This window comes from Caretta caretta, chromosome 2, assembly GCF_965140235.1.
Source record: "Caretta caretta isolate rCarCar2 chromosome 2, rCarCar1.hap1, whole genome shotgun sequence".
Taxonomy (NCBI): Eukaryota; Metazoa; Chordata; order Testudines; family Cheloniidae; genus Caretta; species Caretta caretta.
The window spans coordinates 56,351,871-56,376,433 of NC_134207.1; the positions used below are offsets into that span (position 1 = coordinate 56,351,871).

The 24,563-nt window shown below is 41.8% G+C and overlaps 1 protein-coding gene across 1 annotated transcript in view; it reads right to left on the bottom strand.

The window, feature by feature from the left end:
- Window positions 1–13,047: 13,047 nt before the first annotated feature.
- Window positions 13,048–24,563, bottom strand: part of CRISPLD1 (cysteine rich secretory protein LCCL domain containing 1) — a 66,143-nt gene continuing 54,627 nt past the window's right edge. Inside the window, exons 14-15 of the mRNA XM_048840991.2 lie at window positions 16,728–16,858; window positions 13,048–14,523 (exon numbers count right to left, since the gene is read on the bottom strand). Coding sequence (XP_048696948.1) covers window positions 14,472–14,523; window positions 16,728–16,858 — 183 coding nt within the window. The 3' untranslated portion in view covers window positions 13,048–14,471. The remainder of the gene's footprint in view (window positions 14,524–16,727; window positions 16,859–24,563) is intronic.

A 24,563-nucleotide genomic window follows, 5' to 3' on the forward strand; every position in this document is an offset into this window, starting at 1 on the left:
TTGGCATACTGTGGGGCCATGCGGGTACCCATAGCAGTGCCGCTGATCTGAAGGTACACATTGTCCCCAAATGTAAAATAGTTAATATAGAAAAATATAGAAAAATAGAAAAAAGTCAGTTACCAAGCAAAATAAAACAAAACACGCAAATCTAAGCCTAATATATTTAAGAAACAGAATACAGGTAAATCCTCACCTCAGAGATGTTCCAATAAGCTTCTTTCACAGATTAGACTCCTTCTTAGTCTGGGCCCAATCCTTTCCCCAGTACAGTTCTTGTTAGTTCCAGCTCAGGTGGTAACTAGGGGTTTTCTCATGACTGCAGCCCCTTTGGTCTGTTCCACCCCCTCTTATAGCTTTGGCACAAGGCAGGAATCTTTCGTCTCTCTGGGTCCCCGCCCCTCCTTCTAAATGGAAAAGCTCCAGGTTTAAGATGGATTCCAGTACCAGGTGACATGGTCACATGTCCTGTGAGACCCCAAGCCTCCATTCTTTCCATCCTGACTCACAGGAACACAGGAAGGCTTACAAGTAAACAGAGCCATTTACAACCAATTGTTCTAGTTAATGGGAGCCATCAAGATCCTAAGCCACCATTAATGGGCCACACTTGGCATAATTACAATAGGTCCTCAGAGTTAACTTAATATTTCTAGCTTCCGATACAAGAATGATATATTCATACAAATAAGATGACTACACTCAGTAGATTATAAGTTTTGTAATGACACCTTACAAGAAACCTTTTGCATAAAGCATATTCCAGTTACATTATATTCACATTCCAAGCATATTTTCATAAAGCATATGGAGTGCAATGTCACAGACTGTCCAAATATACCTTCCATTATAATGGTGCATTATTTCTCTGACCCAGCCTCCCATTCTGATTAGCAGAACTGCAAACATACAGCTGCTTGGCCTTGCCTCTCAGGGCCTAAGATTATTCCTAGCTATGTGGTATTTGGTTTCCAGCTAGCAGTGGCTATACACACAACAATGGCTGACTGCAGTAATATCAAGACCTGGGGTTACAGGCAGTAATATTAAATTGTGGGGTTACACTCCCCTCCTTGCAGATCACATATTTTAAATATTAAGATCTGCACACACGTACACAACCAGTTTGGCAGGTTGCTAGTGAGGCCTAGCGTGGGTTCAAGGTTCTCGACCAAGAAATAATCTTCTCACTGGCACTCTCAGTTTTCATTCTGCCTTGTTAGAGACCAGACCTCATGTAAATTCCCTTGTAACTGATAAATTGCTCCCACAACTGGTTGATCTTCCTCCAGATCCAACACGTCAGTGCCAGGAACAAAACAACCACCAATATCTGAAAGGCCAAAACTACCATAATTGGATGTAAAGCCAGATTAAAAATCCATTTTGCTGTGGGGGACCATCCCAACATGTCTCCCACCATTTGTGTTCCAAATCTTTTTTACTCTCTCAATTACTTGTTTAATTTTATTCGTAGAGTGATGGACAGTGATCATGATTTTACATGCTTTCTGTTTAGCAGCATGTAAACAATTCCTTAAAAGGGAATGCTGAAGCAGTAACTGTAAAACAATTACATTTATTACAATGGGTACAGGCGTGAGATTTGAATACAATGTGTATTTCACTTTTAATCGGCTATATTTCAACTCAGGCACTTGAAATTTAAACTTGCATCCTTCAGTAGCTACAATATGGCAAAAACATTTGTGTTCATGTGGATTATGAGGTACATGATATACTTAATAGTGAGCACTGGGCGTCAGCTTTTAAGACATATGCAGTTATCACCCACATACACAATCACAAATTTATTTGCAAATGGATTAATGGCATAATGACATTTTCCCTCTATTATTTCTAAACACACATCCTGTGGCTGCAAGGTATTTTTGGTGCATTCATTTCCAATCCCAGGTTCTTCTAAGCAGGTAACTCCCAATTCTACTCTCTTCCACCCCTGAACCTCTTTTGTTACCCATACCCTGTGGTCTATGGGCTCCATCACCATTTGATTAACATAAAGGCCCAATGCTACAATGGGGGAAACCACTTTATTTCTCCTTCTGACATTAACAAGTGATTTCTCCAGACTCTGGTAAAATTTACCATTTTCCATCAGGATTGCAAATCTCTTTCTGTCTGGGTGGAATTTTTCCAAATAATGCTCCTAATTTCCAACGGGAGTATCTCACTCCTACTATCTCGAATCAGATCCTTTACCACATCAGTAATTCACACCTGCATTTGCATGCATGCCAGAGCCAAGGAAACATTACTCTTGAGGGCACCAATAGCCTTCAAGAGGTAGAGGTGGTCCTTTTCTTGGGATTGCTCCTATTCCACCCCATCCTGTATGAAGCTCAGCTGATCTAACGATACCTTTAGGTGTTGCCACACTGCATTCATTTTATTCTCAACCACCTCCTCATTGACACTATTAAAAACTCCTATGCCTGTGCCAAATGTTCCCAATATGTCCCTTTTTGATTAGTCCTTGTGGGATCTGGGGGCATCATGAAGATTAATTCAATTTTTCTAACCCTCATATAACTTTTCAAAGTGGGTTTTTATTGCCAAGCTGTTTGCTAAGGTAAAATCTACAATAACCTTTTTCAGGGTGTGGGTTCGATTAATTACCAGTTGCTTCTTTACATTAGTTTGAACTACATATGCCTCAACCAAATTAATTACAGATGGTCCAAATTACACACTTCTATACCTTTCACTCCATGGGGTCTCTTTCTTTGTTTGAAAATAACAGAACGCCACTAGCCGTCACCTTCAGCCCCCAACTAAAACCTCTTCAACGCATTATCAAAATTCTACAACCTATCCTAAAGGACGACCCATCACTCTCACAAATCTTGGGAGACAGGCCACTCCTTGCCTGCAGACAGCCCCCCAGCCTGAAGCAAATACTCACCAGCAACCACACACCACACAACAGAACCACTAACCCAGGAACCTATCCTTGCAATAAAGCCCGTTGCCAACTGTGCCCACATATCTATTCAGGGGACACCATCATAGGGCCTAATCACATCAGCCACACTATCAGAGGCTCATTCACCTGCACATCTACCAATGTGATATATGCCATCATGTGCCAGCAATGCCCCTCTGCCATGTACATTGGCCAAACTGGACAGTCTCTACGTAAAAGAATAAATGGACACAAATCAGATGTCAAGAATTATAACATTCATAAACCAGTCGGAGAACACTTCAATATCTCTGGTCACTCGATTTCTGACCTCAAAGTGACTATCCTTCAATAAAAAAACTTCAAATCCAGACTCCAGCGAGAAACTGTTGAATTGGAATTCATTTGCAAATTTGATACAATTAACTTAGGCTTGAATAGAGACTGGGAGTGGTTGAGTCATTATACGAAGTGAAACTATTTCCCCTTGTTTATTCCTCCCCCCCCCCTCCCCACACACACACACACTGTTCCTCAGACATTCTTGTTAACTCCTGGCAATGTGCTGGAAATGGCCCACCTTGATTATCACTTCAAAAGGTTTTCTCTCCCCCCACCCTACTCTCCTGCTGGTAATAGCTCATCTTAAGTGATCACTCTCCTTACAATGTATATGTTTTCATGGTCTGTGTGTATATAAAATCTCCTCACTGTACTTTCCACTTTATGCATCCGATGAAGTGAGCTGTAGCTCATGAAAGCTTATGCTCAAATAAATTGGTTAGTCTATAAGATGCCACAAGTACTCCTTTTCTTTTTGTGACTACAGACTAACACGGCTGCTACTCTGAAACCTGTCATCTTGTACAAAGTATATCATGTAAGGTGCCAATGGAAAAGTTATGATTTGCTGAATATGATTATCCTATTTGTATGCATGTATCATATTTCATATCTGTATACCTGTATTTCAAATGCATTTGCTCCTAGGTATCACCTACAAGGTAGTTTACATACAGTCTAGCCAGCACATTATGAACGGACTATTCAAGCTGATGGCCCATCAACTAACACATTGGGCCATGGAAGAAGTTTAGCCCCACCTAATGGACTTTCCTGTGGACATTTTAGCCAGAATATGGGTAATGGCCACTGCTATGATTCATCAAAGCATGCAAGGGCATGTGACCAGCTCATGTGACACTAAACTCCATCTTGTGCCTGTACTTTTCCACTAACTGTGCTGTGGGCTTTGTTTCAGCCAATTAAGTTTCCTCCATGTGGCAGAAGCAATAAAAGGCTTTGGAAACATCTCCATTTTTTCTCTTTCCTGATCTGATCTCTGGACCATGGACTTATACTCAGAGCTGTCCCATCCATAGGACAGTCCAGGGCAACAGCCCTGGGCCCCGTGTTTGGGGGGCCCCATGCTCCAGGGTGATGTGGGGTCCAGGGCATCCTGGGGATTTAGTGGTGGGCCTGGCACCGGCAGCAGAAAGAGACCTGCCGCAGCCCGTCCTGCTCTGCTCCACTCTGCCGGCTCCCAGCATCGCTCGGGCAAGGGTGGAAGCCAGAAAGAGGCAGGGTGGGGGAAGGGGTGGAATGGGGGTGGAATGGGGGTGGGGAGGAGGCGGAGCATGGGCGAGAAGAGGCAGGGCAGAGGCTTGGGGGAAGGGGTGGAGAGGGGCAGGGCCTGGGGTGGAGGGAAGGGGTTGTCCCGGGCCCCTCACCCCCCTGGGGACAGCCCTGCTTATACTAATGAGAGCATTCTAATCAAGGACTGAGGATCTTCCAACCTTTTGGAAGCAACCAGAGACTTAACAAGCCAGCAGTTTATTTCATCACTTCTTCAAGCCTGATACAAAAACTTTGCAATTATTGTATGTGTTTGATTCCTTTGACCATTTTAATTCTCCTCTCTCTTTTCTCTTACAAATAAACCTTTAGATATTAGATTCTAAAGGATTGGCAACAGTGTGATTATTGGGTAAGATCTGAGTTATATATTGACCTGGGTATGTGGCTGGTCCTTTGGGACCAGAAGAACCCTTTAGTTGATGGAACTGGTTTTAAATAATCACTCATCATTGTCTAGTGTCTTTAGCCAATGTGGTGAGACAGAAGTTTACTTTTGTTACTGGTATGGTATATTTTATGGAAGAATAACCACCAGTTTTGGAGTATGTCTGCCCTATTTCTTAGCAGTTTTTCCTGAATCTGATAGTCTCAGTTGTGATCCACTGAGGCACGATGACACCTAGCAAAAACCATATGATCTGGGTAGCTTTCAATCCACTCCACTTACAAATCTGCTCCCGCCACTAGCCCCTTGTGTATACATGAGGATGGTGCTGTTGCCACCAAAGTGCCAGGGATTCTATAGCTGCCAGCATAGACCATTTACAACCCAAATCATAATACATTGCCAGTTCTCGCACACGTTCCCACACTAATATTTATTAAGTCCAGGCCTTTCAATTTTACTGAAGTGAGATCTTATCCCTCCAAGGGGCCTAAAAGAGTGATTTGTTTTTCTGGGATGTTGAGATCAGTCGTGATGTTGAGGGTATTGTTCACTTTACATTCCACTGTTATCCATGGGAAGTTTCCCCATGCCTCGAACAAAACAGGTTCCGGATTCACACCACCAAGGGAGCAGATCTGAAATCAAAACACCAGCAAAAGCAGCATACAGGAGTGGATCATCTCCAGAGTCTTCCAGCCATCCACACAGTTAACAATCTAAAACGCAAAGTGAAACAAACCTTTCCCCTCCTTATATAGCAGGAGGTATCACTAGACATTTAAGCTAAACTTACTAAATTTTATTCCGAGCCATTAGGGTCTGAGTTCCTGTTGGTCAGGGGAACACCCCTCCCGTCCCAGAGTCACTCCAAGATAATTTACTTGTTGGGAGCACAACTGGGCTTTCTTTGGGCTTACTTTAAATCCAATTTCCCGAATCTTTTGTAATACCCTGTCCAACACCTCCAGATTCTCTTCCCTGGTCTAAGGATATCATGCATATAAGAAATCACACCGTCTCTTTCTGGCAACCCATCCCATATCTTGACTACATGGGAATGACCAATAATAGAGGCCTTGCTCCAGCCCATGGGGACCCTGGCAAAACAAATGCTTCTTTGAAAGGTGAATGCACACTTATAGTAGCTGTGCCAATGCAAGGTGATACCAAAAAACATTGGTCAAATCTCAACTTAAAAACTACAGGGACCCTCCAATGATGGAGCCCATCAACAGGCTTACCCAATTAAGGGTGTGGAAATCAATTACCAGCCTCCAAGTCCTGTTGTCACCTTTAAGGACCGGCCACAGGGCAGCATTATTGGGAATTGATTGTTCCACAGAAAGCCCTTGGCGAAAGCACCCACCAATTGTTTCTTTCAGGCTGGCTTCTGCCTCTTTTGAATACCTATACTGCTTCTGGGGTGCGGGATTGGGGCTTGTAACTGGGATTTCTGCATCAATTTTATTCTAACAAATTCTATTTTATTCTTGGTCCACACCCCTGGTGTTTTCTCTGCAATTGCTAAAACTTCTGGAGGTCACTTGTCACTCCAGTTCTTCAGATGCCTTAAGGGCTGCTAGCTGGTAACTTGCTGAAATCTCCACTGGCTTCCAGGGTGTGCTAGGAAGCATTTTCCCCAGGACTTTGTTAGCAAAATGAACCAGCATTCTCAATTCCCTTAAACCATCAATTCCCAGGATCCCTTCTCCTCCCAAATCCCTTAAACCAAATTGCCCTTTTATTTTCCTTTGCCCCACCCAATTCAAAATCCCTGCTTCATTAAATCCCTGTAAGGTCTTAACTCCAGCCGGAGATTCAAACTGGGTTCTTATTCTAGGTACTCATCAAGGAATAAGTGGCAACTGTATCTAAGAACAAATTCTGAGTCTGAACACCCCTCCTTCAAATTCCACATAAACCATGAACCTTCTGTGTGCATCAGTGTTCAAATGTGCAACCATGGGAGAGCTAGGGGCATCTGACCTCCCTAAGGAGAGCTGGCAGGAGGCGCACTCAAGGTCTTCCCTTTGTGCTCAGCTAGCTTTAACAAACGTTCCGCGGTGGGCAAGCTATCCATCTTTTCCTTCAGCTCATATCTTAGGAGCTGTCTCCAAATTTCTACCTACCAGGGATGAGGGGCTCTCCCCTAACTTTTGCAGAGCCTGTCTCCCTTCTCTTTCCTTTCTGCCCTTTAGCTCTCATCTTCCTTTAGAGTCTTATCTGGGAAGGCTATTGGTTTAAACGGGGTTGCTTCATGTGGAGACACACATCCCCTTATGTCCATAAAAATAAAAGGCAATCTTTGGGCCTGATTCGTCTTTTGTTAATTTACTACTTTTCTCAAAACTGTTTTCAAGGCCTTAATTAGGATCAGTAGCAGAGTTAACATTCCTATTGCTTGGCAACCATATCTTCAAAGACAGTAAAATACTTCCAGCTGTGGCATTAACCCTTAAGTTTTAAAACAAAAAACACAAAAGAAAAAAAGAAGGGGGGGGGATTGGGAGGGGGAATGAAAGGGGGCATGTGAAGAAAGAAGAAGTGGAAGAGAAGGGGGAAGAGGGAGTGGGGTGTGAAGAATGACTTAGGAAGCAAGGGAAACCTAAGCCAAAAAAAAGTACAGACAGCAACAACAAATCTAGAAGTGGAGTTCCCTTGGCCAAAGCATCTGGGAACCCATACTCCTGGCCCCTAACCTGGCTCTGAGAGGAGAGTGGGGGATGCTGACACATCTGCCGAAGTGAGACCGGGGGTGCCAGCTATCCTCACCAGCCACCCCAAGGCTGTGCTCCAATTTAACAGGCCAACCGATTTCCCTGCAACTCTGACCTGGTCAGGAGAGAAGGGCCTGACCTCTACTCATTCTTCCCCACTTTGGTTAGACCCTTGGGGACCAATCTTCTCTACTGTGGTGTTTACTATGGAAGCTATCGGTGGGGGCTTTTGCAACTCTTCCAGCGTTTCAAGCAAGGGACCATATGGGGACTGCCCCAAAGGGCCCAAGCTGAAAGGGAAACTCACGGGGATTATCCCTCTCATTATCAAAATAAGAAGGATAAAAGTCGGGGTCCTTCTCTGACCCATCCCCCCTTCCCAGACTACAACTCCCTTGAATCATAGCCACTATTCCCTTCCGCTCTCTCAACCTGGCTCTGAGAGCACAACTTTGTCTCTTACATTCTCCATGATCTGACTGTGTCTTACCCTGGGAATCCTTCAGTAAGGCTGTAACAGTTCCTTCATTCTCTATTGTCTGCTGTTTCAAACCAAATACCACCTGTTCCAGCCTGTCACTCTCTCTGTTTGAGTCAGGTTTGTCACCTAGAGGGTGTCTGACTCTGCCTTCAAGCTGGATATCTTTTGCTCTTTCTCAATTTTATCTTTCTTTAACTCCTTTATTTCCTTTTCTTTCTTGACCCTATCCTTCTCTGAGTCCTCCACTTTTGCCTTTAACTGGTCTATCTCTTTATCTACTACCATTTTATTACAGAGCTGCAGAAATGCTCTGGGGCCAGTGAAGGCTCCAGGCTTACAAAGACCATTACCATGCTCCTTTACAAAATCAATCAGGCTGGTTCCCAAAACCATTTCTCTCTCTCTCTCTCTCTCTCTCTCTCGTTTCCTCACTCAACCGGACTACCAGCCTGAGCCTTGAGTCCCAGTAACAAAATGTATCCATAAATTGACTCAGGGACTACGTCACAAGAAATTACAGGTTTCTACCCTTCCCATAATCCTCCTGTCTTGGACAGCAAACAAATAAATCAGTTTTATACCAATCGTCCACTCCTCTCCACCACTCCTGGCTGGCTTGGAGAAAACCCAGAGTTTTCTGAATTTGTTAATTTAACTGTTTCTCTACAATCACTCTCAGGAATAAATCAAAGGGGACACAATCCTTCTGTCTGATAAATGATTGATACAAACCAGAGTGCTTTTACCTAAAATTATTTTTATTAGGTCTTAAGCCCACACACACATATGCTGTAGCAATAGGTTTAGAACATTACGAACATTTATATTTACGCCAAGTCTGAATTGGGTTCAAGTGATCAGCAACCAGCCTTTTGGGACCTTCTGGGCCCCCCCTTGGGCATTCATGTGTCAGCTCCTTGCACAAAGAAAAGCTTCCCTGGACTACTCCAAAGTGTATCCTTTTGTTTAATCTTTTATAGATAACTTAAACAAAGCACATAACTCACAATGACTCCTATGGGGTCACCAATTCTCCTAGTTTCAGCAAACTACTTGTTATCTCTTATCAACAAAGAATTTCTGGTATTTCTAGTCATAACAACAATAAAACTTGTATGTCAGGGGTACTTAAAACCCTGACCAAAGTCAGGCCATGTGCTGGCATGATTATTTTAATTTTTCAAATGAATATAATGGGTTTGAAAAGACCTCTATAGATTTATTGAGGAAACTGAAGTCCTTTCTACATCCATTAAATGAGTACAACTGCAATGCAAATTTTCCCATGTTGCTTTTGTCAATGCACCTCAACTCTGACCCATTCACAACACTTCTAAACATCCTTCAATATTTGGCCTCTTGGCAGATAAAGAGAAAGGTCATGAACAAAAGTAATAGAGTCAGTGTTGGCTAGATATGGAATCTAGTAACTAAAGTGGGAATGTGACATAAGTCAATTTTATTATCAAAGAAAAATATTGGAAGTAATAAGACTCATGCCTATCATGACTCTGACTTTTTTGTTTGTGTGTTCTTTCTCCTTCCACTCCTGACCCTTCAGATTTTTTGTGTCTGATCATATTGTACACTCTTGATACTCTCTCTTCCTATATGTTTGTACACTGCCTTGTCTGACAGGGTCCCATGTCTTATTGGGGCCTTTGGGCACTGCTACAATACATACATTAAATAATATTTACTAAATGGCTGGAAGCTGAAGCTGGACGCCTTCAGACTGGAAATAGGGTGCACATTTTCAACACTGAACAACTTACCAATGGGTATGATGGATTCTCCATCACTGGAAACATTTAGTTCAAGATTAGATATTATTCTAAAAGATATGCAGTAGTTCAAACAGGAATTAATTCAGGGAAGTCCAGTGGTCAATGTTATGCAAGTGGCCAATGTCAGACTAGATGATCAGAGTGGTTCTTCTGACCTTCTAATCTATGAATGAATATAAAATCTTAGTGCAAACAATAATGGTGGTATTTTGTGACATAGACACCAGTCTTTTAGCACCCAGACTAACACAACCAAATCATTAAACATAGACTATTGAATAGTTGGTGACAACTTTCAGATGCTCTCACTCTCAACCTGGGCCAGATTTAAACCAATCATCTAAGGTGAAATGTTGTTGACCATCACTGTTGCCTAGCAGCAGGAATATACTAATGCTAAGGTTGAATGTATGGCTTTATATTATATTCCCATTATATTCATTTGAAAAATTGAAATAATCATGCCAACACAGGGCCTGACTTTGGTGAGGGTTTTAAGTACCTTCGTAAGCATAATATATACATTGTAATATGGTCCTGAAGTACATAATCCCATGCTATTTCCCAGTTAATAGACTATATCACAGTATTTTAGAAAAATTGTAAAAGGTGCTTCTTGCACAGTAAACAGGCAATGAGATAAAGCTCTTCAGGCTCTTCATTCTCTGTATATTTTCCTAAGTGCTATAGAAAGCCCTAAGATAGTTAGAAAGGACAGGAATATGACAGCACAATATTTCAGTCTAAGCTATTACATAATCTTGCAAAAGCAGTATTGTACTATATGCATAATCTTTATCATTTCTAAATATTGATATTTCTAAGTCTGTTCCTTTTTATGAATAGAGAAAATGCAGGAAGTAAATATCCTCTAGTGTGTTCCCATGAATCTGGGTTATCTTATGTCTTTGCCAAATTCAAAAGATACTTCAAAAGCGATAGCCTCCCAGAAGACATTGTGTGTAAGGACATGAGTATGTCTCAGCCATCTCAAGCTACACAGCATTCAAGTTTTTATGCATATGTATCAATAAAGCCAAATAAACTAGGCTTTTTCATGCTTTAAAATCAGCTGATATTCTCCACCCAAATGTGTATGATGTTTACCTATCTTGAAATTTAGCACTTTGCCAGTTCAAGAAATGACACACTTCTAGACAAAGTTATTCTTACCTGAGGGTATATGGGTTGCCTCCCTGGCTCAGCTACCCCATATACTGTACATAGAATTCACTGGCCAAATTGTCTCCTCTGCAGAAAGTACCCACCTAAAGGACTGGAAACTCCACCGGGCTCCCCAGCTTGCAGTTTTCCTTGGCAGCGTTCCCTGTGGGATAGTGGCGTGTGCTAGCTGGTGGAGCAAACAGAGGGTTTTCCTTTTGTATATTTTCACATTTGATACTAGCAAAGATGTCGTGGTTGGGCTTTTCCTGATTACTAATGATTGTCTGCGGTAATACCCCCCACACCCCGTCATCACATTCTGGGCACAGGGCCTTAGCTAGTGTAAACTGATGTAGTGCTGTTGACTTCAACTACTGACGAACTGGTCCAAGGTTTGTAACTGCCTGCAGACACCTTCCTTGTCAGCTCTTCCGGCTTAACTTACAGTTCATTTATAGCAGAATTTCACAACATAGGGGGGCTGGCCAGACCGACTCAGAGGATGGGTGGAGAAAGCTGTAGCAGCCCAGATCCACCAGGGTATGTGCTGCAAACATGCTGCCTCATCTACTGGAAAAGTTGCAGGCAGCTATGATGAGAGTTGTGTCGTAAAGATAGGTCATCCACTCACCTCCTTCCCTGCTCTCCTTAGTGGCCTGTCACAGAGTGGCTGGACCAGTTTGAACTGAACCCAACTCCAGGAAGGAGGGCTGGGGGCTTCAGTTTCAAGGAGAGAACTGTGGAATCAGTGGCCAGCTGGGTAGAGTGGGTGTGGAATATTAATGTGTGTTAGAACTAAATAAATTGGATCCCAGAAGGGGAGTGTTTTAACTATCATTGGATTGTGATGGTGAATTACTAAGCCCCCAGGAGAGAAGGGAAAAAGAGGCAGAGTTCTGCAGAGCCATCCGAGGCTGCAAGGGGAGCTTGGGAGCCAACTTCCCTGTTATAGAGCTACTCGTAAGGCTGGTTACAGGAGCCACTCACATGTACAGGATTGCAGCTCCCCCAAACCTCCCCCCCCACCCCTGCAGCCCAAGCTTCTCCTTTCTGCTTCCTTGGTATTCAGCTCAGGCTTGGGTGGCATCAGTGGTGCCCTGCCTCATGCAGCCTTCTGGTGAATGGGGAGGGGGATTAGAGAAAACAGAGAGGGGAGAGAAGAGTCAGCAAAATCACACAGAAGAGCAAAAAGTTGACCAGAAGGAAAGCAACAGAAAGAACAGATAGACAAAAAGGAGGGGGGACAGCAACTGTGGGGGTTGGAAGAATTTACCTCACAATCCATCCAAAGGAGGGGCTCTAACAAAAATCCCACCAACATTATTACAAATAACAACTTTTTCTAACTGTCAGTTCTTCAAACCAGAACCTCGAGTCTGAAAGTCAAGCTGAGTTCTTTGTGGCTGACTACATGCAAGCCAGAAAATACTCCATTTCATTCTTCCATAGCTGTACGGGTTCTGTAGGGTTTATGAGAATAAAAAAGTATGAAAACCTTAAGTTTCTAAGAACTATAAGCACATATTACCAGGAAATTTCTTGTTTGGGCCTCTTTGCATTAGTGAAATTCCATTAGTAAAAGATTAACCACATATAAAGGAAGTAGATGGGCTGAGTAAGGTGATGGCATTTTATACATAGTCAGTTTCCTGATACAGAATGTACTATAAAGAAGCCTAATCCCATATATCCTGATGGCGACTTTCAAACCAACTAGAGGAATTATCCTTACAACTTCCAGCATAATTGATGGGAGCTATGCACCTAACTCGCCTAGTCAGCTTTTAAAACCTCAACCTCTTTCTATAGCCATGTCCTACAAACCACTTGCAATGTTTTGGTCAGCAACAAAAGTAAACTTTATGTAGCTGGTATTTTTCTTCTTGAGCTAGGACAAACATATATTTTCTGTGGGGAAAAAAAAATAGAGATTGCCAATTTTACAGTTACTATGTAAATTAATTTTATTCAAAACTGATTAAAAAAACTAACAAGGCTTGCCTAACTACATGAGGTAGTACATGTAGCAAAACAAAGGACAGAAAATAATACTCTGAAATATGAAGAATACCAATAAGTTTACAAGTTAGAAAGAAATAATAAATTCATCAGCAGAAACAAAAATACCAAAAATAAAGTTCAACAGCTTTTCAGTCTTAAAGCACAATACACTTTTCATAGAAAGAAACATAGTATCACCATTATATTTTCTTCATATACCATAATATGGTAAAATTAATGCACACGGCTATTCACCATAAATGAATTAAAAGGAAATGGTGAAGCAATAAATGAGTTAATCTTCATTAGGTTCCATACCGCTATACGTCCTGGCCTGCAGGAGTATCCGCCAGGTTGTGAGAAGTAAGGGGGATTGGCCTTGTTACCATTTTCTTAACAGTGTAGAGATTGTGTTGACTGTTGATCCTCAAATCTATGTGTAGCACACAGATACCATGTACAGGTTAAGGCCTGAAACTTGCAATTACTTATGCATGTGAGGTTAACTTTATTCCCATGAGGAAGCCCACTGAACTCAATGAAACTAGTCACAGGCTTAAAGTAAAGCTTGTGTGAGTTTGCAGAATCGGGAACTTAATCCTTTCAGTTTATTCCTCCTCTCAGTGTGAAAATGATTTTTTAGTGTCTGGTTATTTGAACTGACTGAGTTACCCACGTCCAATAACAGTATGTTTATCATCAAATTTAATTTGGAAAATTAAAAAAATGTAAATTGACCATTCTTAACAAAACATGTTTCTTTAAAGGAACACATTTTAATGGTCATCTCCATTTCCAATTTTTTAAAAAATCTGATATTTGTCTAATAATTAGTGTAAAGTATAAAACACTCACCTCTTCTTTTAGGTTGGTTAATGCTAGAGTAAATCATAAAAAATGTTATACTATTGACTTACAGGCATGATTTATTGTGTCAATTTTTTAATGTAAATTGGATATAAAATCTCTGGTCTATCCATGGTGTCATTTTTAAGTTATTGTTAGTGGCATACATAAAGCACCGTACAATAATGTATTCAGATAAAAAATGTAGAACATTTATGAGATTTGAATTAACTGTATAGGAATAACTGCTAAGAAAATATAGCAATATTTAACACAGGATTCAAAAAATTGTTATATATCGTAGTTTTTCAAATGCATTTTCTCCCATGTTTAATTTTACAGATTTTTCTCCATTAAGATTTTCATGCAGCTGAAAGTCTTTTGGTGGAAAATAGTTGATATCTTCTGTACAATAATGTTACAGCTTTATACAAACTTCAGGAAGTATACTAAGTGATCTTTATTATCCTCTTCCAAGTGCTCTGGTTGCAGTTTATTTTGTTTTACACTTTAGTAACTGGACTCAGACAACGGCAAATATTCTGAAAGCCTTGCCTCCTGGAGGATTCTGTAAACTGCAAAATAAAACAATCCCAGTGGTTATTTATAAGACTACAACACTCCAATGCACTCTTAGGAATTGGTGCAAGCCTTCTGAGTCCAAAACTCTCATTGACTGGGCTCTTAGGCTCTGAGCCTGCAAATTATTTTGTGCAGGAGGAATGCTGGTACCTGTGCCGCTGATGCCGTGGCACATTCAGGCCATATTTCTCTATATGACATATTACAAGTAGGTTTTAGAGAATCCTGAGTAAGGGCCTACCTCTGTTCTTCTTGAAGTCAATGGCAAAGTTGCTATATAACCCTGCCATTCATTTCAATGGGAGCAGGATTGGGTTAATTTATCAGAACAATAGAACTTTCTGCCAGAACTACAGTAATCTATACTAACAGTTCTACCACTGATGCGCTTTACTTCAAAAGAAATGCTTATTACCAAAACAAATAAAGCGAATACTAATATTTAGGGGAAAGCCTTGAATGTGTATGATTTCTCGTCAATTATTACAGAGCCTGAGGGTACAACTTATGGAATGAATGCTGTTTTGTAAACATTAGTGATAGCAGAACTGCTTAGTTTTGCTGGTCTTTCAGCCACACAGCTGAACAGTGTCATGGTTCTGTAGGACAAACTGCAGGTTCTGTAGGACAAACAGTCCCGAGGCAGATGGCACATTGGAGCCATCATCTTGGCTTCTTTCCATTTGAAACTAGCAGCTGTGCAACTGCTATACATGCTTTGAAATCTTAAGTTTTTAGTTTATAAATGCCTCTCGCTGGGGATATGGATTAGCAATGCAGGTTCTTCTATGCTGTTCAATACCTGCTGCGTCATTTACATGGACCACACAACTGATATCTATTTACTTAAATAAACTGTTAAAAGGCTGCAATGGGTTAATAGTGTCCAAATAGTACTTTTTCTGCACACATAAAATCCAGGCAACTAATCAGATACAAATCACAGTTAGCCTGGGGCAAAAATTTTCAGACATATTGTTTATTTACCATAAAAAGAAGTTTTGGTTGACCCAAAAATTGTCACTAATTTGACAAATTCACACAATAGTTTTGGACAAACTTATTTTTGTGGGAGACTTAGGTGCCATTCATAAAATTGGAAGGGAGGCAGTACCCACCTTAGAACCCAATGGTTAGAGCACTTAGCTGGGCTGTCGGAGACCTGAATTCAATCCTCCCGCTGTGAAGAAGGGATTTGAACTTGGGTCTCCCACATTCCAAGTGAGTGGAGTAGCTGAGTGCTGTAATCCCTGGGCTATGGAAGAGTATTGTCGGGGAAAGGCTGTCTGAATCTCACCTAGTGAAGCTGATCCACTATGTATAAATAATTAGTGCTTGAAGCAGGGACATGAATTTGGGCCTCCCAATTGAGTACCCTTACCACCAGACTACACAATCATTCTCGCTTTTTCCTCTTTTCCACATGCATGTAATTCTTGTGTAAGGGATGATCTGGCACATAGTTTGCATCTCCAGAGTTCACAATTAGCTTCATGATTGTGAATGGGATGTACCAAGAATATTGTAAAGTCAAAATTTTGTTCTGCTAAAAACCGGAAAAATATTTCAGAACTTCAATTTAACGGGAAATATGCAGGCACCTGTCATCACAGAAGGTACTATATAATGGTAAGTGATTTTAAAAGACTCAGATACACATCTGTATGTCTTAGGAAATCATTTTATATGTTAATCTGTTGCCCGTATCATTTGTAGACTATGCTCATTGATACAAAGATATGCAAAAAGTTAATGGTCATTCATATAATCCACCCTCAGTAAGAGGGTGCCATGTAAACAGCAAGTACTGGACCATTCCAAACCCCTCTCAACTGAATGAATTACTAATCTAAAAAATGCAAAAGGAGGCAAAGGTAATTTTCTTTGCAAACATTGCATTATTTGCCACAGGATCAATAAACAAGAGAGTCATTTTGATTTATAAGTGGCTTTTTAGGGTTATGATTTATGAGCTTAGAGGAGACAGGCATTTCTGGTACCGCAGCTTCTCCAGTCATTGTGACTCTTACACAACCCTGTAAGTCACCCATGTTATCCTATTTATTTAGCTTTCAAGCACACACACACACCCCCCTTAACCTCACCACACACAGAGACTTAGTGCAAGAATGTGAAAATGATGGCATGCATTACTAGGAGAAGGGAAAACAACAGTCTTTTAAACTGAGCTTTTTACCTTTCTGAAAAGATTCCATTTTGAAAGGAGGCGATGTACACCTTCCTTTTATCTACTGGCATAACATCAACATAGCCTCCTTGGTTGGGAACTACTCCAGCATGTACTGCTGCCCGGCAGATACTAGACACCTGAAAAAAGAGCAGAAGAGTTTTTGTTTGCATTAGTTCTATTATGTTTTTCATTAACTTTTAGATTTAAAAATAATAATAAAGAAGCATATCCATGGCTCTAGATACCTTATCATAATTAGTCATATAATAAATGCAATTAAATTAATCCTCAGCAGCACTGAAATACATTCTACAGGAACTCAGCTGGCTGGCCAGCAGGACACCAGCCCCCTCCATCAACTGGAAGCAAGCCCCATTAGTTTTGTCCAGAGAACAAGGTATCTTTTGCCGCATGTCTGGAAAATCACCAAATTCAGGATATTTACGACCAAGGTGTGCAAGGAGGGGAAAACAAGTTCCAAAGTCCTGGAGCCCTCACAGGGATGTCCTGTCAGCCTCCCCTTCACTTTTGTAATGAGGGGGATCCAGCTCAAGTGCCCTTGCTGACTGCAGCTGTGGCAACATCGTCACTCAGATAGTCCGTCTTCAATAAGAATTAACGGTTGTGCCATAAAAAACAACAAGAGGTAGTCCCTCAGGTAGGCCAGTTCCAGGGCTTTGAAGTTCATAACCAATACCATAAACTCCACCCAGAGACCAATGGACAACAAGTCTCCCAGCAAGATTCCCCATTCAATAAATGCCAGCTTCAGTCTCCAAATGTTTTTAATGGGTAGTCCTATGTAGAGCATGTTGCAATACCGTTTGGCTTGAGTCTTCAGTTTTTACTCAGTTGTTGCAATCTTGTTTGCGGTTATTCCTATCTTGAGCTCCTAATTCCCCATACTGCTTTATAAAAGAACTTGCTCATAATATTAATCTGTAGCTGGACCTGAACTGCATGTCCTCTTACTGCAAAGAAAGTTCTGACAGTATATTCCTAAAGAACGTTGCATCATGTGGGGACCAAACCTGCAAACCTTACACAGGCAAAGTTCTTAGTGAAGTCAATGGGAATTCTGTCTCAGTAATATCTGCAAAACAGGGTCCTTAATGTGCTCTAATGAAACTGCCCAACTCTGATGATTTACATACATATTTATTTTAAATAAAGTGCATAGAAGAGTAATCCATTACTCAGAGAACTGGTAATCTCTCTGCTTAATTACTTAAAATTTTTAATAACGTAATGCTATTTTCAGCGAACTGCAGATATAGTAAAACTCCATCTATACTGCAGAAGATAAGCCCTTGTTTGTTTCAATGCCCAGCACTGTGCAATTTTCAATTCCAGGTACAGGGAATCCCCCTTTATAACCAAGCTGTTTTGTGAAGAAGAAAAAAAAAGTCTTCACTGTAAGAGGATTCCACAGAATCAACATTAAAAACGTAACCAGTATAAATATCAATATGGAAAGACCAGTTTAAACAAGGCCTGCGTTACCTTTCAGCTGGAACTGGAAAACATACATCTGTAACTGTCGTTATTTGGTAATCGAAATGCTACATAAAATACAGGAATTCAAAATAGCAATTATTTACCAACTCCTATTCCAACCATTGAAGTTGCCAGTTTCACTGTTATATAGTCAGTCCATGAATGTCACAAAATTTCTGAGAATATAACTTTGACAAAGTTTATCCAAAGGCCCTTTTAAGCTTTCCACCTCAGAATAATTGACTGGAGCTCTTAAACAAGCCAGAGGAGATAGAGTTCATACTATTCAGTACCTTTCTTTCCTTCCTCCTTTAACAGCCTTAGGATTTTGCTGTATTCCCAACCTGGCAGCCAGTGATCACGAGACTAATTTAAATTATTTAGGGCTACTGCTGCTCCTAAATATTAATATTATGGTAGTGCCCAAAGGGCCCAGTTAGGATTGGGGTCCTATTGTGCTGGGTGTCATACAAACACAGAAGAGAGACAATCCTTGTACTGAAGGATTTACAGTCTAAAGATACAAATGAAGGGTGGGGGACGTGAATGCAATGTACCACAATGAATATGATGCAAATGAGTACGGTGAAGAATTGGCCCGGGTAGTTACATGTATTTTAGGGGGGTTATTTGCTTGTTTGTTTTTAATTGCCATTAGAGGAAGTGAGGAAGGGAGTAGGAAAAGGAAAGAAGAGGAAGAGGAAAGGCCACAGCTTGTCACCTGTCTAAACATGACAAGCAGGCTGGATTTTGTAGGCATCATGGCAGAGGTGAATGCTCCAGAAGGATCTGAAGGAAGATAATGGCTGCTTGGATTTTATTAGTGTGTTTTTCCCTAAGCAAAAGGGACAGTGTGGGAGAAAGCTTGGAGGTGTTTAAGGGAGAAGCTGATGGGTGCATGGTAAAGGTTAGGAACATTGGCAGAGCTGACATCACAACAGGTTACTAAATCAGTAAAGTGGAATGGGGATATGATATTTGGGATGTTAAAAATATAGACAAGAAGCTTATATTTATATAGTGGGAAGAGGAAGCCAGTGGGAGACTCAAAGGAGGGGTTTATGTGGTAAGAATAATGAGCCAAGAAGATGGTGACTTTAATTTTCCTGATATCTGCTGGGAGAGCAATACAGCGGTGCATAGACAATCCAGGAAGTTTTTGGAAAGCGTAGGGGACAATTTCCTGGCGCAAGTGCTAGAGGAGCCAACTGGGGGGGGGCACTTTTCTTGACCTGCTGCTCACAAACCGGGTAGAATTAGTGGGGGAAGCAAAAGTGGATGGGAATCTGGGAGGCAGTGACCATGAGTTGGTTGAGTTCAGGATCCTGACGCAGGGAAGAAAGGTAAGCAGCAGGATACGGACCCTGGACTTCAGGAAAGCAGACTTCGACTCCCTCAGGGAACGGATGGCCAGGATCCCCTGGGGGACTAACTTGAAGGGGAAAGGAGTCCAGGAGAGCTGGCTGTAAGGAATCCCTGTTGAGGTTACAGGGACAAACCATCCCAATGAGTCGAAAGAATAGTAAATATGGCAGGCGACCAGCTTGGCTTAATGGTGAAATCCTAGCGGATCTTAAACATAAAAAAGAAGCTTACAAGAAGTGGAAGGTTGGACATATGACCAGGGAAGAGTATAAAAATATTGCTCGGGCATGTAGGAATGATATCAGGAGGGCCAAATCGCACCTGGAGCTGCAGCTAGCGAGAGATGTTAAGAGTAACAAGAAGGGTTTCTTCAGGTATGTTGGCAACAAGAAGAAAGCCAAGGAAAGTGTGGGCCCCTTACTGAATGAGGGAGGCAACCTAGTGACAGAGGATGTGGAAAAAGCTAATGTACTCAATGCTTTTTTTGCCTCTGTTTTCACTAACAAGGTCAGCTCCCAGACTGCTGCGCTGGGCATCACAAAATGGAGAAGAGATGGCCAGCCCTCTGTGGAGACAGAGGTGGTTAGGGACTATTTAGAAAAGCTGGACGTGCACAAGTCCATGGGGCCGGACGAGTTGCATCCGAGAGTGCTCAAGGAACTGGCGGCTGTGATTGCAGAGCCATTGGCCATTATCTTTGAAAACTCGTGGCGAACCGGGGAAGTCCCGGATGACTGGAAAAAGGCTAATGTAGTGCCAATCTTTAAAAAAGGGAAGAAGGAGGATCCTGGGAACTACAGGCCAGTCAGCCTCACCTCAGTCCCTGGAAAAATCATGGAGCAGGTCCTCAAAGAATCAATCCTGAAGCACTTGCATGAGAGGAAAGTGATCAGGAACAGCCAGCATGGATTCACCAAGGGAAGGTCATGCCTGACTAATCTAATCGCCTTTTATGATGAGATTACTGGTTCTGTGGATGAAGGGAAAGCAGTGGATGTATTGTTTCTTGACTTTAGCAAAGCTTTTGACACGGTCTCCCACAGTATTCTTGTCAGCAAGTTAAGGAAGTATGGGCTGGATGAATGCACTATAAGGTGGGTAGAAAGCTGGCTAGATTGTCGGGCTCAACGGGTAGTGATCAATGGCTCCATGTCTAGTTGGCAGCCGGTATCAAGTGGAGTGCCCCAAGGGTCGGTCCTGGGGCCAGTTTTGTTCAATATCTTCATAAATGATCTGGAGGATGGTGTGGATTGCACTCTCAGCAAATTTGCGGAAGATACTAAACTGGGAGGAGTGGTAGATACGCTGGAAGGGAGGGATAGGATACAGAAGGACCTAGACAAATTGGAGGATTGGGCCAAAAGAAATCTGATGAGGTTCAATAAGGATAAGTGCAGGGTCCTGCACTTAGGATGGAAGAATCCAATGCACCGCTACAGACTAGGGACCGAATGGCTAGGCAGCAGTTCTGCGGAAAAGGACCTAGGGGTGACAGTGGATGAGAAGCTGGATATGAGTCAGCAGTGTGCCCTTGTTGCCAAGAAGGCCAATGGCATTTTGGGATGTGTAAGTAGGGGCATAGCGAGCAGATCGAGGGACGTGATCGTTCCCCTCTATTCGACATTGGTGAGGCCTCATCTGGAGTACTGTGTCCAGTTTTGGGCCCCACACTACAAGAAGGATGTGGATAAATTGGAGAGAGTCCAGCGAAGGGCAACAAAAATGATTAGGGGTCTAGAACACATGACTTATGAGGAGAGGCTGAGGGAGCTGGGATTGTTTAGCCTGCAGAAGAGAAGAATGAGGGGGGATTTGATAGCTGCTTTCAACTACCCGAAAGGGGGTTCTAAAGAGGATGACTCTAGACTGTTCTCAATGGTAGCAGATGACAGAACGAGGAGTAATGGTCTCAAGTTGCAGTGGGGGAGGTTTAGATTGGATATTAGGAAAAACTTTTTCACTAAGAGGGTGGTGAAACACTGGAATGCGTTACCTAGGGAGGTGGTAGAATCTCCTTCCTTAGAGGTTTTTAAGGTCAGGCTTGACAAAGCCCTGGCTGGGATGATTTAACTGGGAATTGGTCCTGCTTCGAGCAGGGGGTTGGACTAGATGACCTTCAGGGGTCCCTTCCAACCCTGATATTCTATGATTCTATGGTTTTTGAAACCGAGATGGCATTCTGAAAAAACATGAGGGATGCAAATATGCAGTAGTTAAGGCCAGAAAATACAAGGTTGCACTAGTGAAGTCATGAGATGAAGGCTTGGATGAGGAGATTTGTGACCCTGATGTCCCAGCCTGCTCTGTGGGCTGATGCAAGAGGTGAGGATATGGGACAAATGTATAGAGTTTTCTAAAGGAAGTGTCATTTAATTCTGGGTGTTAACTGGACCTTCATTCTTAGCCCTTAAATAATTTTTGTATTGAAGTAATTTATTTTAAATAGGGGGATGTTTCCTATTTTGAAGGGTCAGACCATCTAGCATCCTATCCAACCTTTCTTGGGTAAACATTTTGGGTGAATTCCTGACGATATTGAAGTCAATGGCAATATTCCCATTGATTTCAGAGCAGCCAGGATTTCACCCCCACAGGATTATCTTCTGTTTCTACATATTACTTAGCAAGTCATTTTATTAGCAGCCTTAAAGGCATACTCTCCCTGGAAGTCTCCATCAGTAGCTTTGAGCTGTTGCTTTAATTCAGATATTATCTCAGTCCCAAACATATATAAGGCAACATAATGCACTTTTAAGGTAACAAACATTTCACACAGCATTGCATGACCTTGCTTTATCAGTGTGCAGTGAACGCTCTGATATTCGTCAGTATTTAACAGGTCATAGAATCTGAATACCAAGCTGCTTAATCATTTTCCTTCTTTTGCTACTCAGCAAAATATCCAATAGCTACCATAGCATAGCATTACTGTGCAAAGGCATCTTAACCACAAGCCTCCCTTTCACAAATAGCATTTGTTCCCAATGTTATTCATAACAGATAGGATTGCTAATAGTTCTGTCTTTCTCTCAGTACTTTACCCTGTTCCACAGCAGAATGTTATGGACAATTATTAGAAGATATTAGGAAAAGGATTTCCATGTAGTTAATTGAAGCAAAAGCATTTATAAATATGAGCCAGATCCTGAGCTAGTGTAAATCGGCATAGCTCCATTAACTTCTGTAGTCAATGGAGCTGGGCTGATTTACATCAGCTGAGGATCTGGCCCACTTTTTTACATTTGTGATTGACTCAAAAATATTACCACAGGATTCTCTATCATAAAAGATTGTTCTCAGGGCAGTGATGCCTGGTATGAAAATAAGATGATGAAACAGGAATTTGCTAAGAGTTTATTTTGGAGAGAAGATACGTGGGATATAGCTAAGAACACACTGATTCATCACTGTCAATGGAATCATACCAGGAATGAACTGGGCCCATCAAATCTTTTATCAAAACAAATTCTAAGTGTGAAACAAGTGATAACTTGGCAACTTCAAAAGCCTCTCTTTATTCTGTAGGTGTATTTGGTGCTCGGAATCAGGGACTAATAGCAGTGGCAAAAGCCAGTCACTGTACAAGTAGGTGCTTCAAAAGCATCCCCAGAAAGCTTTGACAATTCACCTCAGTCATCATCTGATTCAGTTTCCTGCAAATCTTATACCTTTTGCAAACACCAAAGTAAACTTTGAAAACTGTTTTTTGAGGTGTAAATACTGTTCAAAAGTTCTGTGGCATAAGGCATAATATCGAAATGCCAGAAATAAGCATTAGATAATTGGAATAGGGGAAGCTGAAAGCGTGGACTTCCTGCTTTCATGAGTGGAAGACAGGAAGCTGTAGGGTGGTCTACCAATAGGACAAAAAATTGCCAGGTGGACAGTCTGCATCGCTGGGCCAACAGGGATCTGGTTGTGTGTGCAGGCCCCTAGTAGAGTGAGTAATTTGTACAGTCTGTTGTGAGAGTGGCATATACTATAGTTATTTATTATCTACATTATGAGAGTGCCTAGAGGTCCTATTTCAGAGTAACAGCTGTGTTAGTCTGTATTCGCAAAAAGAAAAGGAGTACTTGTGGCACCTTAGAGACTAACCAATTTATTTGAGCATGAGCTTTCGTGAGCTACAGCTCACTTCATCGGATGCATACCGTGGAAACTGCAGCAGACTTTATATACACACAGAGAATATGAAACAATACCTCCTCCCACCCCACTGTCCTGCTGGTAATAGCTGATCTAAAGTGATCATCAAGTTGGGCCATTTCCAGCACAAATCCAGGTTTTCTCACCCTCCACCCCCCCACACACAAATTCACTCTCCTGCTGCTAATAGCCCATCCAAAGTGACAACTCTCTACACAATGTGCATGATAATCAAGTTGGGCCATTTCCTGCACAAATCCAGGTTCTCTCACTTCCTCACCCCCCTCCCAAAAACCACACACACAAACTCACTCTCCTGCTGGTAACAGCTCAGCCAAAGTGACCACTCTCCCTACAATGTGCATGGTAATCAAGGTGGGCCATGTCCAGCACAAATCCAGGCTCTCTCACCCCCCCCCCCTTTTTTTTTCCAGGGACACACACACACACACATATTTAACTTCATTGTCCTAGCACTGTACGTACACAGAGTAAGAGTCACTACCTGCCTCAAAGCACTCACAATCTACTTTAAGATAAGACAAAACAAGAGGGTGCAAAAAACAAATGGAGGGTACAGGGGAAGGGAGGATGAGTAACAGTGACAGAAACACGCATGTGGTTACTTACACACTGTGCACAAGTACATGGTTCTGGGTTAATCTGTGGGAAAAGTTGACAAATAGACTGGTAGTGCTGACAGAGCAGAGGGTAATGCGATATCTAGCAATCTCATCAAGATTAGGGGCAGTCACTGTAACCTCAGAGCTTGGGACAAATGGTATGAGAAGAAAATAGCAAAAATGTTGTGGGGCGCCATGGAGGATTCAG